This window comes from Osmerus eperlanus, chromosome 8, assembly GCF_963692335.1.
Source record: "Osmerus eperlanus chromosome 8, fOsmEpe2.1, whole genome shotgun sequence".
Lineage (NCBI taxonomy): Eukaryota > Metazoa > Chordata > Actinopteri > Osmeriformes > Osmeridae > Osmerus > Osmerus eperlanus.
Window position 1 is genome coordinate 3297132 of NC_085025.1, and position 17616 is coordinate 3314747.

Here is a 17616-nt window from a genome sequence, read left to right on the forward strand (position 1 = left end):
GATTTCATCAGCATCATTTCCCTCAGATATTCTTTATAATACAAACACATACTGGTTAAATATTGACCTGTCTAAATCTGATTTAAATAAATGTAATGCAAGATTACAGTGGCATTTGATCGTATCAAAAAGTGCAGGATTATTATTATTTATTTTTTAAACAGTCGGGTTGCTGTGACACATTATTAAAAATCAGCGTTCTTGGATGCATGGGAGGCCGCATATAATACAAATGAACGTACAATTCCTTTAATCACAACTTTATTACATTATGCATCAATGAGAATCTAACCTGATTCATAAAACACATTATGTATACCATAACTTTTTATTAAACAGCCCAATGGCTCTAGTTAAGCAGTCAGATTATAACACTTTCCAACTGTAGCATCTTTCCCACAGGGTCAAGACAGAGGCTGAAGTGTAGATGGTCATGTCGTGGTGTGGGGTCGTGGTGTGGGGTGGTGGCGTGGGATCGTGGTGTGGGGTCCTGGCGTGGGGTTGTGGCGTGGGATCGTGGTGTGGGGTGGTGGTGTGGGGTGGTGGTGTGGGGTTGTGGCGTGGGATCGTGGTGTGGGGTCCTGGCGTGGGGTCCTGGTGTGGGGTCGTGGCGTGGGGTGGTGGTGTGGGGTCGTGGCGTGGGGTCCTGGCGTGGGGTCCTGGCGTGGGGTCGTGGCGTGGGGTGGTGGTTTGGGGTCCTGGCGTGGGGTGGTGGTTTGGGGTCCTGGCGTGGGGTCGTGGCGTGGGATTGTGGCGTGGGGTCGTGGCGTGGGGTCCTGGCGTGGGGTCGTGGTGTGGGGTCCTGGCGTGGGGTCGTGGTGTGGGGTCCTGGTGTGGGGTTGTGGTGTGGGGTCCTGGCGTGGGGTCGTGGTGTGGGGTCCTGGCGTGGGGTCCTGGCGTGGGGTTGTGGCGTGGGCTCTTGTTCACATGGCCTGGCGGATCTTCTCTAGGCTCTTCTCGATGTTGTCGATAACCTCCACGGCTGCCTGGGGGATCCGGGTGCCCGGGCCGAAGATGCAACACACACCGCTCTGGAAGAGGAACTCGTAGTCCTGCACAGGGAACGTGGGAGGGGAACAGAACATTCTCAGATCTAGAGAACTGTGGATTTGTAGTTTGAAAGAGACAATAGATAAGCAAGACGTGTACATACAGTATAGGCTGGCTACCGTACATATGCTGTCCTGACTCTTATATCACAACCAGCCCCTAGAAATATCTACAAGGATATAATTCATCGACCAGATCAGACAAAAAACGACAGGGGTGCTAGAAACCTACAACTACAAATCTTGTTCTGTAACACCATTCTCTTCTCATAAAAAAACCAAAATGACTACAACTAAGATTATTAATGCAGCCTTCTAAACAAGAGGACATCCAACATGAATACAGTGATGATTCCTACTCAAGTTGTTTACACTTTTCCCTTTGTAGAAGACAAATAAAGCTTCTTTTAAATTGATTACGTAGGTACAGCCCAGTCGAATGTTCTACTGACAAGAGCTAGAAGGAGCATCAATTAAAGTAACATTGTTAGTCAACCATAGACTACTATCTATGACAACATGCCATTTCTAGGAAACTCCATGTACCCTTTCAGCGGCTAAGTATTTATCATGTTCTAAAATGGTTTGGACTATGTCCATCTAACTATAACAAGTCTTTAATTCACAGGTGTCAGGTGGCTGAGCGGTGAGGGAATCGGGCTGGTAATATGAAGGTTGCCAGTTCGATTCCCGGTCATGCCAACTGACGTTGTGTCCTTGGGCAAGGCACTTAACCCTACTTGCCTCGGGGAGAATGTCCTGGTACTTACTGTAAGTCGCTCTGGATAAGAGCGTCTGCTAAATGACTAAATGTAAATGTATAATTGACACATCTGTGTATTTTATATAACGGTTACAGGAGTGTAGCTAATGGAAAGCCTGTGGAAAAAAACATATCTAATTGTGGTTGTTCTCCCAGCACCCCCGACGGACTTGACCGGGGCTGTGTGTGACGTGAACCGGACTGGGAAGAGGTGATCACTAGAACCAGACAGCCCGAGACAAAGCTATAGATTTATATGTCAATTCAGATCTGCAACTTGTTTTGATTCACACTCACTACTCGAGAGCTCTCCATCCAAAATCACTCAATACAGTTGTATTGACAACCCACAGACTCCTTGTGAAAGGTCATCAACATGGTAAATGATCAGGATGCTAGATCCCAAATGCCTTTCGTGGCCTTCATCCTTCCCCCCTGCTACAGTGTGTCTTGTGATTTGCTGGACTGTGTTATGCTACTGTGTGCTAGACCAGAACACAAACACAGGGGACTGTATTCTACAGCCAATTAGGAGAAAGCTGCTCTGTGCTGTAGCCTCCAGCCCTCTAAATACAGTCTTCTTCATCTTCGTTGTTAGAACTGTGTTTTATCAACCCTTGTGCTGCCTTCGAGTCACATGACCCAAAGGTTCATAAAGACCCAAAGGTTCATAAAGAGCCATCGTTGTGTTTACCCAATTTTACCCAATACAAAAACAAATACAAATAATTTTCTTTTAACGTTCGCAATGTGGGGGGTCTGAGACAGCCCAACGGTTAAAAGAAAATGCTTCACTTTGTTTTTGTATGCGGTAAAGTTGTCGCAATACGACGGTGGGTCACAATGACTGATGGGTCAGAATGACCCGAAGAGAACACAAGTGTTAAGCCAGTGATCGTCTGCTCCTTCCCTCTCCCAGTCAGCGGAGACGAGGCTGAAACAGCACGTGATACCTTTCTATGAAAAACCACATATGAACGGGGAGGAAATCGCTGCTTTCAGCATCGACCCACAGTCCTGCAGACAAAAACACAGGTCGTCATGCATCACCCTTTTCGTTCTGGCAAACAAGTTTCATGCTCGCAACATGTAATATCCATCCACCTCCTACCCAGGAATCAGAAGGATTATGTAGGAAGGAAGGAGAAGTATGGAGCCCAAGCCTCGCAGGGCACTCTGCAGGGGTGGGAGAGTAAGTGAGAGATGGAGAGAGGGGGAGTGAGTGGAAGGGAGAGAGTGACGAACTGGGGGAATTCAATTGATTCTGTAAATCAGAGATGAAAGCATTTTTACAGGGTGCACTCACAGCTTCTCCTTAAGTTCATCATCTGGATTGGCGAGTGTGAGGCTTGGGGAAGGATCCTCTCCTACTTATATAACCTTCCTCAGCACACTGTCAAAGAACCCTTCTGAGACTAAAACCACCATTCCAGGGCTTTAACTGTGAGAGGACACTGTGTTGGAGAGTGCTATCCAGCCTTCCCCAGACAAGCCCCCCCCCCCTGAGAAACAGCCGGAATGTAAGACTAATCCCAAGCAAAATATTGTTTCTGTTAAGGTAAGAGGACATCTGACAGGGAGAAAGAGAAAGAGAGAAAGAGAGGGGGGAGAAAGAGAGAGAGGGGAGAGAGAGAGAGAGAGAGAGAGAGAGAGAGAGAGAGATGACAGAGACCAGAAATATATCCGTCAGCGGGGAGACAGGAATTGACACGCGTTGATCCTCAGGAGGTCAGAGGTTACCTGTGGTGGAATGACGCCCCCGCAGATGACCAGGATGTCAGGGCGGTTCAGGTTCCTCAGCTCCTTGATGAGCTCTGGGACCAGCGTCTTGTGCCCCGCCGCCAGGGTACTGACGCCCACGCAGTGCACATCCGCATCCACCGCCTGCTGTGCCACCTCCAGCGGAGTCTGCTCTCACAAGGGAACACAGGAGAAAACCTGACTGAGACTCGCGCTAAGGATTTAAAGGTCCCATGTCATGCTGTTTTTGGATGCTTTTATATAGGCCTTAGTGGTCCCCTAATACTGTATCTGAAGTCTCTTTGCCGAAATTCAGCCTTGGTGCAGAATTACAGCCACTAAGAGCAGTCCCACAATGAGCTTTCCTCAGGACGTGTTGTTTCTGTGTCTGTAGCTTTAAATGCCATGAGGAGGAGAGGAGAGGCGGGGCTAACTGCCATGCTTCGGTCGTTTGCAAGCCATGATGTCTCGAGGAAAAATCGATATCGCGCTTGCATGGTCGTAGTTCATTTTCTCATGGGCGCGCCAGATTCTCTCGGCGGGCAAAGCAGAGAAAGGGGAGGTAACCTTTCCTCTTATGACATAAGAGGAACATTTTCAAATCGGAGCGTTTGAGCTTTCATTTTCTCAAAGGCGGAGAAGAATACCCAGGGCTTGGTTTACACCTATCAAAATTTTTTGCCATGTGGGGACCAAAGGCAGGCTAGGGGGACTCATATTAATGTTAAATAACCTCTGAAAGTGACATTTTCATGTCATGGGACCTTTAAGGACAAACTGTTCATGATGAAAGACAGTTATTTTCAGGAAATTTTTTATTCTGGTCAGGGAGACGACAAAGTGAAGCCCGGAAAGGATCCTCAGACCAACTCAGTATGGTCCTTTACCAAGGACAGACCCTTAATCTGACAGCCGCCTTGAAAACTATTGGAGAAAAAGAGATCTGTGAAGCTACACAGGTGCAAATGAATTAGATTCAACTTAACAGCGATCAATACCTTAAGAAAAGCCTGTTTACATGTAGGTTCACCTGGAATGACATGTATTAGCCATAAAAAATAGCAGCCAGGTGTGAACCTACAGGGAAGCTGTCCCAAGGGCAGGCAGAGGACACAGGTTAGTGAGCGCTGGATGTGTGATGATGCCTTTTTATCAAGGATCCCCGAAAGGTGTAACAACAGGAGGAGGACGTATGTACATGTAAATACTGCCAGGTGAAGTCTTCACTTCAATGACTTCTCAGAGGAGAGATGACACACACACACACGTGGCAGTTATGAAACACAGGTTCCAGTCATGTGAGAGACACACACGGGTCCCACTCACCCACCTGAACAATCGTCTGACATTTCCCTTGGTCACGTACTCGCAATTTTTATGGTATTTATGATTGATGGATTTTTCTGTACAAAAATAAATAATGACTTGGCCAGAGAAAGTTTAATCTTTGGCTGTGGTGGGAAGTAAAACAAGGTTGATGGATGACAGCAAGAGATTTGATTTAGACAAAAGTTGAGACTTATCTTGGGGACACAGTCACACACATCTCAACTATGAAGGTGAAGTCATTACACACTAGATTTGACACAAAGTTGTACAAAGACATGGTTCTGTCACTAACGTCAGCTAAGAGATAAGAAACTTAACAGACTGTCCGTATTGTACGTCCTGCTTCAACTTCATCCAAGACGCGTACGATTTCTATCAAAGTCGTTTAAGGAAACGTCTCTATTGAAACTTCCTCTTTAACTGAATTTATTAGATTTGCTGTCCAGACTCCAAAACCACGTTATCGCTCTGTCACAGGCATGATACCGTTTAGATGTCTCACCCGAGTGTTCGGAGCAGACACTACCGTACTAGCAGCCCCACACACACCATCAACTTGTGACCACACTCTGTAAAGAGACAAATGATCTTGAGTTCGTACTTAGGGAGCATCGTTCTAGAACACTGCAAGGGTCAATGTAAATATGAATGGAGGCCGTGAAATCCTGTCTGAGAGAGGGAAAGCAGTGAGACTGGGCTCTGGGGTAAGCAGCAAGAGATAGATTGCTATACTTCACTGCATGGAAGGTTTTCCCTGGTGGTCCAGCTAATTGTCAGTCTCTCTGTCTCTCTCTCTGAAGAGGAAGAGGTTAGGGAGGCCGAGAATGTTAATGATACCTAGCCAGTAGACAAAAGGAAATGGGCACTTTTGCATGAATAAAAGGGAGGGATTAGTGATATTTTCCAAACTTGTGTGAAACAGTATCTTAACTCCAAGGTATTCTCTTCTTTGATCTGCAGAGCAGCTGTGTTCTTCATTTGTGGGGAATGTTTTGGCTTGGTCTACAAAGGACTTCACCCCTAGCGATACAACACTAGTTTAGGCTATTTTATCTCGTTAAACAGCATTAAACATGAGTATGGCTCTTTTATCCATATGTGTTTATGTCCCCACACCTGCTCACTGTAATACAGAGTAATAAACAAAACCCAGTTGGAATAAATTTAACCTAGGGGCCCTCAGCGCCACAGATTATACAGGCCATCGATGTCTACAACATCACACAACATCTCACAAGGGAATGGGTATAGCTCAGAAGTGTAGCTTCAGACTGGACTAGACGTTGAAGGCAGGGCTAGAAATTTACGGCGTCCAGTAAATTTTCCCGCCAAAACCTTTTTCAAACCTTTTTTACCCCATTTAACCTTTTTTAACACATTATTTAAATCAAAACCCATGAGCACACCATGAGCACTGTATGTGCTGACTCACCTGGAAGAGAGGTCCAATGTCCACATCAAAGCCCAGGTCAGCGAAGCCTGTGGCGATGACCTTTGCACCCCTGTCATGACCGTCCTGGCCCATCTTCGCCACCAATAGACGAGGGTTTCTCCCTTCATGCTTTTTAAACTCAATAACCCTGAAAACGCCATGCAGGAAATGACACGGGCAACCTCATTAGCACATATACAGACAACGTCTGTGGTCAAGTGTCCCACCACAAAATGTCTGAATGAAAACTCATGACTCCAAATTACAAACATTGTACCGTACAAACATACTCTATACTATGAAAATGATGTGCATGATTATCTAAATACCTGACACAGCATCACTCAAAGGGATACATTTTCCTTTTAAATATAAAACCTAATTTACAAACCCCTTCATAATCAGATTAAAGAGAGGCTTCATGAAGCCATGTAACAGTCCTAGTCTCACAGGTAGTTGTCCATCTTACCGGTTGTTGGTCAGCGAGATTTCCTCGTTTTCTCCGTACTCGCTGCGGTAGGCTCCACTCACCATCCTGGTGCTGGCTTTGTGCTCTCCGAACACAGTCTTCATGGCGTCTGTGATCTCCCCGACTGAACACCTGTTTAAGAGAACATGTTCCCTCGCAAGGATTATAAAGACAAACCAGTGGAAAAGGACCCAACTAGAACCATACCAAAACCATTCTAGAGCCAAGCTAGGAGCATTCTAGAACCCGACTAGAACCATACAAAAACTATTCTAGAGCCAACCTAATAGCATTCTAGAACCCGACTAGAACCATACCAAAACCATTCTAGAGCCAAGCTAGGAGCATTCTAGAACCCGACTAGAACCATACCAAATCCATTCTAGAGCAAAGCTAGGAGCATTTTAGAACCCGACTAGAACCATACCAAAACCATTCTAGAGCCAAGCTAGGAGCATTCTAGAACCCGACTAAAGCACGACGGGTCTGGGGTTTGAGGGCGTACCTGGCACGGGCTGCCTCCACAGCCAGGCCCAGGAGGTTCCCCTCCCGTGTGCGAGCGCACTCCTCGATGGCTGCCAGGCACGCCCTTGCCTTCTCTGCATCACGGCTCGCTCTGACCTGCCGGAAGAACCGAGCCACAACATTAGAATTACGTCTTGGACCAGCCTTTACAGGGAGGACATGGCCCGTGTCACATACTGAGACTGTATCCATCTCACAGTACACGATGAAGTGTGTAACTGTGTGTGTGAAGTGTGTGTTTCTAATTAGCCCCTGTGGCACAACAGCTGAAACTGAAATAACATCAGTTATTGGGCAATTAGGCTTGGCTGTAGATCTCTCTATTAAAGGGCTGTGCTAAATGTGTACGCCACCAGTTTCTATAAATCAATGTCCACACAGACCCTGCTGAAAACAGATAGGCAGGCAGACAGGCAGACAGACAGACAGACAGGCAGGCAGACAGGCAGAGAGAGAGAGACAGATGGACGTTCAGAGAGACTGACAGACAGACAGGCAGGAAGCTTTATCACTACATAAGGAGGTTAGGTTTAATTTAAAACCAGTCTTTCTATATCAAATCTCAACAACTAGTTCCTCAACCATCCCGCCTCTGCCTTCATTAACCAAACCTACACTTGTCTGAGCGTCTGAGCAGCCGTATCCCTGAGAGACAGAGAAGTGTGAAGAGGGAGGGATGTGAACACGATACATCTATGCTGCTCTTCTCTCAGGTCAACCCTGTTTGATGCTAAGTGACCTTTCAGGAGAGCCAGATAGACTGCAGCATTGCCGTGGTAGAACCTGGCTTCCCAGGCACTGGTGCTCGAGTGCCAATGTGTACAGCTCCTAATGCAAATCAAATGGATTTGATTCTAAACTGCCTAATCCCTTTGTGCTCAACAAATGGAACAAGACTGCAAAAAAAAAAAAAAAAAAAAAATCCAAACTTGATAGAATTTCGCCTGGAGGAGACAATCCTGCTGTTCATCCTGCTGTTCATGTCTGCCTCTCATCCAGGCAGACATCATGTAAAGGCTATCACAACTTTGGCAATATGTGAAGCCTGCAGCTGTATGCCCTGGAGTAGATGTTGGCTTACAGACGCATTTTGAATCACAGCAGTGGAGGAATTAAAATGATCTCATGTACAATAATTACATTTACATTACATTTAGTCATTTAGCAGACGCTCTTATCCAGAGCGACTTACAGTAAGTATAATTAGGTCAGAGTGGATGAAGCCATCTGCCTGCTAGCGGTCCAAATTCATGTTTCTGACACCAGATAGTAGGAAACAAAGTATTCTACCAAGGATAAACAGGTCAAGGCTGCAACACAAGAGGAGTACCCTTTCCTTCAGCGGATCAGATTTACACACATGCTGGACCACAGATTGGATGATTTTTATCTGAGCTTTTCAGGGCCAAACAATTGCGTAGCTTTCCTCGGACAGATAAAGCACTTCATTAAAAGTAATACACAAACAAGTTTATTTCTAAAGAGGCGTTTCTTCTCAAGTGAAAGCCGAACACCATAATCGGGTCTTATGATCCAAATGTATCATTGAACGGACAGTGCAATTTAGAAGACAGCATCAAGTAATGCATTGCATTTGCTATGGAGGGTTATGATAAAATGGCATTAAGGCTGAAAACATTTGGAGGGGTGCGGATTAGGTGAAATATAATCAAATTATCCAAATGATTTATTTCAGTTGCATTGCAGAGACACAAAGCCCTATTTTGTGTGTATGTCTGAGTCCTTTGTATTGCTGATAATGATACAACCTCAATGTTCTAACTCAGCACAGATAATGGTATTATCTTTGTTGAGTTCAAAACCTCTTTTATTTTACTTCCTGACTCTTATCCAACGTTTCTATGAATATTTGTTTGTGTTTTTGTCAGCTGAAGTGTTGTAACTTCAGTTTAGGAGAAGACAGTGGCTTGTTGAAACATGTTTGGCTGAACCCTGTTAGAGAGACCAGCACTATATTGTAGAGCACAGCAATTCAATCTAAACCTCAATTCACCTTTCCACAGATAACCATCTGTAGCAAGGTCGACTTCTCAATCACCCTGAACCCTGATACAGCTGATAGCTTATTTTTTGGCAACATTCCTTTGCTGGTCTAATACCACAGATGGAACATATGATCTGGCGTGTTTGTTTGAACTCTTAACATGAGTTCAAACAATGTTACATGGATGTGTTTGTGAGCAAAATGGTAAGACTCGTTGGAGCTGTGATGTGATCTAAGAAGACAGCCAGTCAGACAGACACAGACTCCTGTGAGCGTACGATGTTACTTACGTTCTTCAGTTTGTCGATCTGTTTATTGCGCACGCTGGTGTTGTCTATAGCCAGCACTTCCACCGTCTCCTCTGTCTCCAGACGATACTTGTTCACACCGACAATGACCTCGTTACCTGTGGAGGACAATTATGAGGAGACACGTTCTGGATCAATGAGAGGACCAAGAACACACACACAAACACAGGTCTGCTACCTGAGCAGCACCAGCTACTGCCAGCTGAAAGCATGGGAACATCTGTGTTTGTTTTTGTCACAAATGACTAAATCCCTATTTTACACAGAGAACACACACTTAGGTGAGGTGGGGGCTCACTTTCAAAGCTAGACAGTAGCCAGTTTGCTCCCAATGGGTTCACTTGGCAAGGAAAACTGACAGATCCCAAGTCACCTCATTTCTCCCCCTCCCCCCTCCCCTCCCCTTACGCCTCCCCTTCTCTCTCTCCCTCCCTCCCCCCCCCTCCCTCCCCCCTCCCCTCCCTCCCCCCTCCCCTCCCCCTAGGCCTCCCCTTCTCTCTCTCTCCCCCCTCTCTCTCCCCCCTCCCTCTCCCCCCTCCCTCTCCCCCCTCCCTCCCCCCCCCCCCTCCGTCCCCCCCCTCCCTCCCTCCGTCCCCCCCCTCCCTCCCTCTTCACAGGCTCTGGCTCTGTGAAGAGGGCAGCAGCAGTTGGAAGGGCTCCCCTTGCGTGCCACGCGCTGGCTAACACCTGCCATGTTCACGAGGCCAATCATCTGGCATCTGATAAGACAGCCTGGGGTCCTCGCTGGGATGAAGGGCACAGATGAGGGAGATGGAGCAAGGAGTTCAAGCCGCCTGAATGAGGCCTCCTGTGTGGGGGGGTGGGGTATGTGCGTGTGTGGTCAAACAGGTGTGAATAGGGTGTGGGAGTCAGGTGGCTGAGCGGTTAGGGAATCGGGCTATTGATCAGAAGGTTGCCGGTTCAATTCCAGGCTGTTCCACATGACGTTGTGTCCTTGGGCAAGGCACTTCACCCTACTTGCCTCGGGGGGAATGTCCCTGTACTTACTGTAAGTCGCTCTGGATAAGAGCGTCTGCTAAATGACTACATGTAAATGAATACTGAGAAAACCAATGCAACCCCATGAAATAGTAAAGTGACATGATATTACAGTGATAAGAGAGAGAGGTTTACACTATTGACAGCACTGGGCAGAAGTCTTAGGCACCCAAGATTTGTTACATGGATATTGTCTGTCTTTATTAGATTTTTGTCCTCTATATGTGTGTTTAGTGAGACAGGAATAAGAGCATGGATCTTGTTGCTATGGTGTTTGGATTTGGGATGTAATTTCCCAGCTGGTTAAGACAACATCACATCGAGGCCCATTCTCCACGGAGAGCCAGAGAAGATAAATAGATCGACAACTGAAATCCAACCAAATCCCTGAATTAACATGCACACACACTTCAGAGGCCCACACTTCAACAATTCCCTTATCATTAGCCTCCAAATCCCAGACACTTCACACCATCTGTGTAAACACACCCTCCACAACCCCTCAGCACACACACACACACACACACACACACGCACAAAGTGTGTGACTCCTTCCATAGCAGGTCTGTGTAAGGCCAATGATGAACGCGTGAGACAAGGGAACGGAGTGTGCAGTAGGCAGAGCTGCTAGATCGCTTCTGCTCGGTTCCCCAGAGAGACCCCTGGAGTGGCAGGCCTTCAGGCCCTCAGGCCATCTTGCAGCTAGCCCGCGGCAACGCCGTCCAGAAAATTGCGGTTAAAATTCATATATGCAAACTGTGTACAAAGGACTATGTGTAATTCATATGAGAATGGACAGTTTTACAGTCCACTTTAATACATATGTCCGCTTCGCTGCATTCAGGATGAGATTGAGAGCTGCTGTGGAATGTAATGGGAATCTGAACGTTTGAGTTGAGGTGGGAAGACTCGGGGTCAGATCGCACACAGAGAAATGTGTGAGTAGCCTGAGGACACCTCTACCCCCCCCCCCCCCCCCATCCCCCTCCAGTATCTGGGGACAGATGTCAGGCAAGTCCCAGAGTGTGTGCTAACTTGCTGCTCTCATCCGGCACGTGTCCCACGGACAAGGCATAAACCGTTGGGCACCCGCAGCCTGCTTGCTGGCTTCTCAGGGACTGGCATTGTCAGCGACACTGCTGATGCTGAACGAGAGCCAAAACAGCTGGCAGCTCTGCCCTCCAACTCCGCTCTAAATAAGGTATGTAACTAATTGGTGGTTGTGCTGTTTTGGAAACTGTATGGGTCTGGGTGTAGGTCTGGAGGTTGTCTGGGGTGGGAACAGAGAGCTTGGGGTGCGCTTTAGGGCCTTATGCACGACTACACATCAACACGACTGACTGAAGAACACTACGGCCGCCAACTCACGACTTTCTATTGAATGTATTCGGTGGACAAAGTTTGAAGGTCCTTACACGGTGTTCTGTCCCTTTCAAAGAAGAACGGTAAATATAGACATGGTTGGTGGGAACTAACCAGTAAACTTCTGTGCACTTCTGGTTCATGACTGTCTGTTGTGCTTACTATAGGAGCTGCTTGTTTGTCGCTTTGGATTAACGCATGTGCTGAATGAAGCTAAATCCCCCCCACCTTCCCCCCAAAAAAGTTTAATTAAATATTGAGTGGATGCCTTCTGCCTGACTGGGGCCACAGTCTGCCTAGGGGGAAACACTTACCTTATAGGGTTGTGGAGGAGAGGAAGAGAGCAGGTGGGAGAGGGCAGGAGGGAGAGAGCAGGTGAGAGGGAGCAGGAGGGAGAGAGCAGGAGGGAGAGAGCAGGAGGGAGAGAGCAGGTGGGAGAGAGCAGGTGGGAGAGAGCAGGAGGGAGAGAGCAGGAGGGAGAGAGCAGGTGGGAGAGAGCAGGAGGGAGAGAGAAGGTGAGAGAGAGCAGGAGGGAGAGAGCAGGAGGGAGAGAGCAGGTGGGAGAGAGCAGGAGGGAGAGAGCAGGAGGGAGAGAGCAGGAGGGAGAGAGAAGGTGAGAGAGAGCAGGAGGGAGAGAGCAGGAGGGAGAGAGCAGGTGGGAGAGAGCAGGAGGGAGAGAGCAGGAGGGAGAGAGCAGGAGGGAGAGAGCAGGTGAGAGAGAGCAGGAGGGAGAGAGAAGGTGAGAGAGAGCAGGTGAGAGAGAGCAGGAGGGAGAGAGCAGGAGGGAGAGAGCAGGTGAGAGAGAGCAGGAGGGAGAGAGCAGGAGGGAGAGAGCAGGAGGGAGAGAGAAGGTGAGAGAGAGCAGGTGAGAGAGAGCAGGAGGGAGAGAGCAGGAGTGAGAGAGCAGGAGGGAGAGAGCAGGAGGGAGAGAGCAGGAGGGAGAGAGCAGGAGGGAGAGAGAAGGTGAGAGAGAGCAGGTGAGAGAGAGCAGGAGGGAGAGAGCAGGAGTGAGAGAGCAGGTGAGAGAGAGCAGGAGGGAGAGAGCAGGAGGGAGAGAGCAGGAGGGAGAGAGCAGGGGGGAGAGAGCAGGGGGGAGAGAGCAGGTGGGAGAGAGCAGGAGGAACAGTTAGGTCAGGGTGGTACAGTGTGCAGTACCTGAGTCTATGCGAGCCTGTCTGCGGGCAGCACACTCCTCTATGCGTAGTTTAGGAATGCCCTCAGCCACAGCCCTGGCCATGCCCCCCATCTCCTCAATCTCACTGATGAACTACACAGGAGAGGAGAGGACAACACACACACACACATACGTATTAACATGGAGCAAAACTCTTCTAAACAAGTTGGGAAAACAATATGGACAAATTCTAAGCAGTGGAGCGCTGGCCCCTGACACTCCTGACCCCTGACCTTTAGGGCGGTGTTGTAGACGTCATCTGTCAGGGCCTCCATCATGTGGGATCCGCCCCAGGGGTCGGCCACGTTGGGTATCCCAGACTCCTCCTGGATGATGATCTGGGTGTTTCGGGCGATGCGGGCGCTCTTGACCGTGGGCAGACCCAGAGCCTCGTCAAACGAGTTGGTGTGGAGCGACTGGGTACCCCCGAACACTGCTGCCATGGCCTCGATCACAGTCCTCACCACGTTGTTGTAGGGGTCCTGGATGGGGGCACAGAGGAGACAGAGCCCTCGGGGTCTAGCACAGACACTCCACATGGAAGTGGCTCCATACAACATCCACATTCAGATCCGTCTGAATTCACTGATGCTGAAGACAATTGAGTCTGTTAGAACAGCTAATCTGATGTTACATGTCCCAGGAAGGATCCCATGGTGCCAGTGTTGGCTGCAGGTACCTGTTCAGTGAGAGACCATCCTGAGGTCTGGCAGTGCGTTCTGAGGAGGAGGGACTTGACCATCTTGGGCTGGAAGTTCTTCTTGATCAGCGTGGCCCAGAGTCGCCGCCCAGCCCGCAGTTTGGCTATCTCCATGTAGAAGTTCATGCCAATGCCCCAGAAAAAGGACAGCCTGACAGGACAGAGGGAGGCAGGGAGTGAGTGTGCATGTGACAGAGATTTGTCTAAAAACATGCATCTTCATGTCAGTCAAATCTTTCTGTCAAAACACACCAAAGAAACAAATAAATGAATTCAGGATTGACCCAGCCTCCAACTTCCAAGAAGATACTTTTCTCTGTGAATGACCTACGCTTGCCTCAATCAATGCCATTCAAGTTAAGGCCCTGTCACTGTAGACTGGATGATGAGGATGTTTCAAAATCACCGCCCTCCCACAAACCAGGAAGTGTCTGTGTGATTGGCAGGGGCAGCTTAGCTCCAGTGTGCTGCAGGGAGCAAATGGAAGGAGGATAAAGGGATGATGAGGGAGGGATGATGAGGGCGGGCATGTAGTTTATGACGCATAACAGAACACTCAGAACAAAACAAAAGAGCCTGAGTGAGATGGTAAGGTCAGTGAATACGTCGTTCCTCTTCAGCACTTTGGGAGAGAGACAGATCTCACATCAGAGCTCTCCTCCCCGGAGGTCTGCAGTTCACTATCTGATCTGGAGGACTGTCACATGGCTCCCCAGGGCACAGTGGAGACGGGCAAACTCAAGACAACAGAGAGAGACTTTGGGAACATAACTGAGACTTTGTGACTGCTCTGGGCATTATAAACCCATCCATTACTTTCACACATGGGTTTTTGTGAAGTTATGATCTTGATACAGATCTTATGACCAGTGCTGCGGGAAGTAGGGATGCTGGGGGCGAGTAAATAAATTAAATAAATTGAGTTTTAGACAAAAAAATGTAGCTGTATATTCGTTTCTCATATCAAGGTTGGCAATGAGCACCACGGACAACGTACAATCATTCCACACAGCCAAGCCACGGCGCTATATTTACATTTACCGAAGGTTACCGGGTCGATTCCCGGCTGTGCCAATTGACGTTGTGTCCTTGGGCAAGGCACTTCACCCTACTTGCCTCGGGGGGAATGTCCCTGTACTTACTGTAAGTCGCTCTGGATAAGAGCGTCTGCTAAATGACTAAATGTAAATGTTACAAATTACCTTGCGAGAAGGTCCCGTTACTTTTCTTCTTACCTGGGAGCAAACTCGTCGATGGTGAGGCCGGCTTTCAGCCCTGTGCGGCAGTACTCCAAGCCGTTGGCGATGGTGTAAGCCACCTCTAAGATGGCGTCTGCCCCAGCTTCTTGAAGGTGGTAGCCACTGATGGAGATGGAATTGAACTTGGGCATGTTCTGTTAGGGTTGGAAGGTAAACGTAAACCGAATTTGTCATTTGATTTGCAGAACTCAAATCGGCACTCCTACCGTGTACTGAATCAAGTTGGGCAGTAAAAGTTACATAAATAAACTAAGTGGAAACAGTGGATGCCTACTTGGGATGTGTAGGCGAAGATATCCGCGATAGCGTGCATGGATGGTTCCGGGGGGAAGATATAGGTGTTGCGCACCATGAACTCTTTCAGGATGTCATTCTGGATGGTCCCTGTAAGCTTGGCTTTGGACACCCCCTGCTCCTCTCCCGTCACTATGAACATGGCCAGGACAGGGATCACTGCCCCATTCATTGTCATGGAAACGGACATGCGCTCCAGTGGGATTCCGTCAAACAGCATCTTCATGTCTTCCACGGTGTCTATGGCAACTCCAGCCATTCCCACATCTCCATGGACGCGGGGGTTGTCCGAGTCGTAGCCTCTGTGCGTGGGGAGGTCGAAGGCCACAGACAAACCTTGCTGTCCAGCTTGAAATAGAAAGAGAAACGTAGAGAGAGAGAGTGAGTTCGAGATGAAAGAGAGGTTACTACAAGCGGTAAGATGGAGGTGATTCAACCATAAACTAGACTTGAGATGACTTTAAGAGTCTTTCCGTTTTACATCAGGCACTTATAAAATTATTGAATTTATCTTTCATTGGAGTACGTTTATTTTATTCAACTGACCTTAAGAACAGAAAAGTGTATAAAAAGGCCTTTTCATTGCTGCACGAATATTTACACAATTTTTAGAGCTAATAACACCAAAAAGAACTGCCATTACTGGTTCAGAGGGTGACCACAAACACTGAAGGATGTTTACAGTCCTGGCGCTAGACTGTGCACATGTGTCCGCGAGGTGTAAAGTATTTACCTTTGATATTATCCCTGTAAAACTTGTTGCTTTCCTCCACTGTGCTGAAGCCAGCATACTGTCTGATGGTCCAGGGTCTAGATGTGTACATGGTAGGATAGGGCCCCCTAGTGTAGGGGAAAACTCCTGGCAGTTCATCTGGGACCGCAGCAGAGTCTGACTTTGTGTAAACGGGTTTGATGTTGATGCCTTCGGGCGTGCGCCAGATCAGGTCCTCGGGGTTCTTCCCTTTGAGCTGCTTTTTGGCCAAGTTCGCCCATTCTGGATTGAGCTCCAGCTCGTCGCGACTGCGAGCGGCGGTGCGGAACTTGCGGGAGCGTGTGTGTGTGTCGGAGACGGAGGTTCCAACAAGTCGCCGAGCAGTCAGAGCTGCACATGCTCTCTGTGCGGTCAGCATGCTGGCGACTCAGTAACACATAAGACACCTGTGTAGGCAGAGGAAGAGTTGGTGATAACTAAAATAAATTAAAAAGTTGAAAATAGATTCACTAACAACTGTCTATATAATCTAAATATAACAGCACAGTTATGCATTCATTGGGGCATGTAACACACACGGTTAGAGGCCGATTACATATGCGATTACGTATACCACCCCGCTAGCTTTCGCTACTATCTGTGTAAGTGTTGGTGTACTTCAAAGAATGGCTGGAAACCTGGTATAAGTCATTTGGGCGACTTTAAGTGACTTACAATAAGATAAACGTCGTGCTTGCAAAAAAGTTATAACTTAGTTAAGTGACTTGCATGTTGCCAAACTGGCTGTCAATTTCATGACATTAGTTCTGTTCCTGCTTTAGCTAGCTATATAGCTAACTACCTACGTTAGCTATATAGCTAGCCTGCACTAGCTGTAAAATGCATTATTCAGCTTGAATGGTGAAGAAACATGAAACATCCTACAATTGGATATGATAGAAGACTTTCACAGCAAGAGGGTATGTTTTCAGCTAACGCAATTGTATTAGTAAGCACACATTCTGACCTTGTATTTGTTTTGTTGTTGAGTGGCGTTGAAGTAAAGGCGTGTGTTTGACTGACCAATAACGTTTCACAACATCAAAACTGACCAATCGCAAAGAAGTAGCGCTTGTTACACTCTGAACTAAGACACCGGATGTAAAAAAAGCAGCAAGAGAGTTTAGAATCTTAACGAGATGTATCACGCTCGCCGCTGTTCGTCTAAAAACCAAACACACGTTTTTCACTTCACATTACACTCTGCGGTTTACATGCTATCATCTGATGGAAGAACATTTTTTTTTTACCAGGTATGATTTCAGCTTAGCGTCTCCAACGTAGTTGTTTAATAAACCGTAATGCAATATTCGGTTCTGACCAGATGAGGGAGGTGTTGCTTCCACTATTTATCAAACTGGTACCCTTTTAACCCAAAGATACATTAGTTTAGTTCACCATCTTACTTATTTTGACAACCATCCTTGGAACCATATATACTTAATGTTACTGTTATA

The 17616-nt window shown here is 47.6% G+C and overlaps 1 protein-coding gene across 1 annotated transcript; it reads right to left on the bottom strand.

Annotated features, from left to right (window-relative positions):
* Positions 1-244: 244 nt before the first annotated feature.
* Positions 245-16566, bottom strand: mmut (methylmalonyl CoA mutase). The gene is made up of 12 exons (XM_062467894.1): positions 16142-16566; positions 15389-15756; positions 15091-15248; positions 13835-14006; positions 13389-13637; positions 13137-13248; positions 9603-9718; positions 7288-7403; positions 6783-6914; positions 6314-6461; positions 3553-3720; positions 245-1052 (listed from the first exon to the last, which is right to left on the bottom strand). Exons 1-12 carry the CDS (start codon positions 16536-16538, stop codon positions 924-926), a joined length of 2265 nt encoding a protein of 754 aa, XP_062323878.1. The 5' UTR covers positions 16539-16566; the 3' UTR covers positions 245-923.
* Between the last annotated feature and the right edge of the window lie 1050 nt (positions 16567-17616).

Coding starts and splice junctions, on each gene's coding strand:
- mmut (XM_062467894.1), bottom strand. CDS start 16,538: ATGCTGACCGCACAGAGAGCATGTGCAGCTCTGACTGCTCGGCGACTT. Junction 14,007..15,090: donor ATCGACGAGTTTGCTCCCAG/GTAAGAAGAAAA, acceptor CTGTCCTGTCAG/GCTGTCCTTTTTCTGGGGCA. Junction 13,638..13,834: donor GATGGTCTCTCACTGAACAG/GTACCTGCAGCC, acceptor GCCCCCATCCAG/GACCCCTACAACAACGTGGT.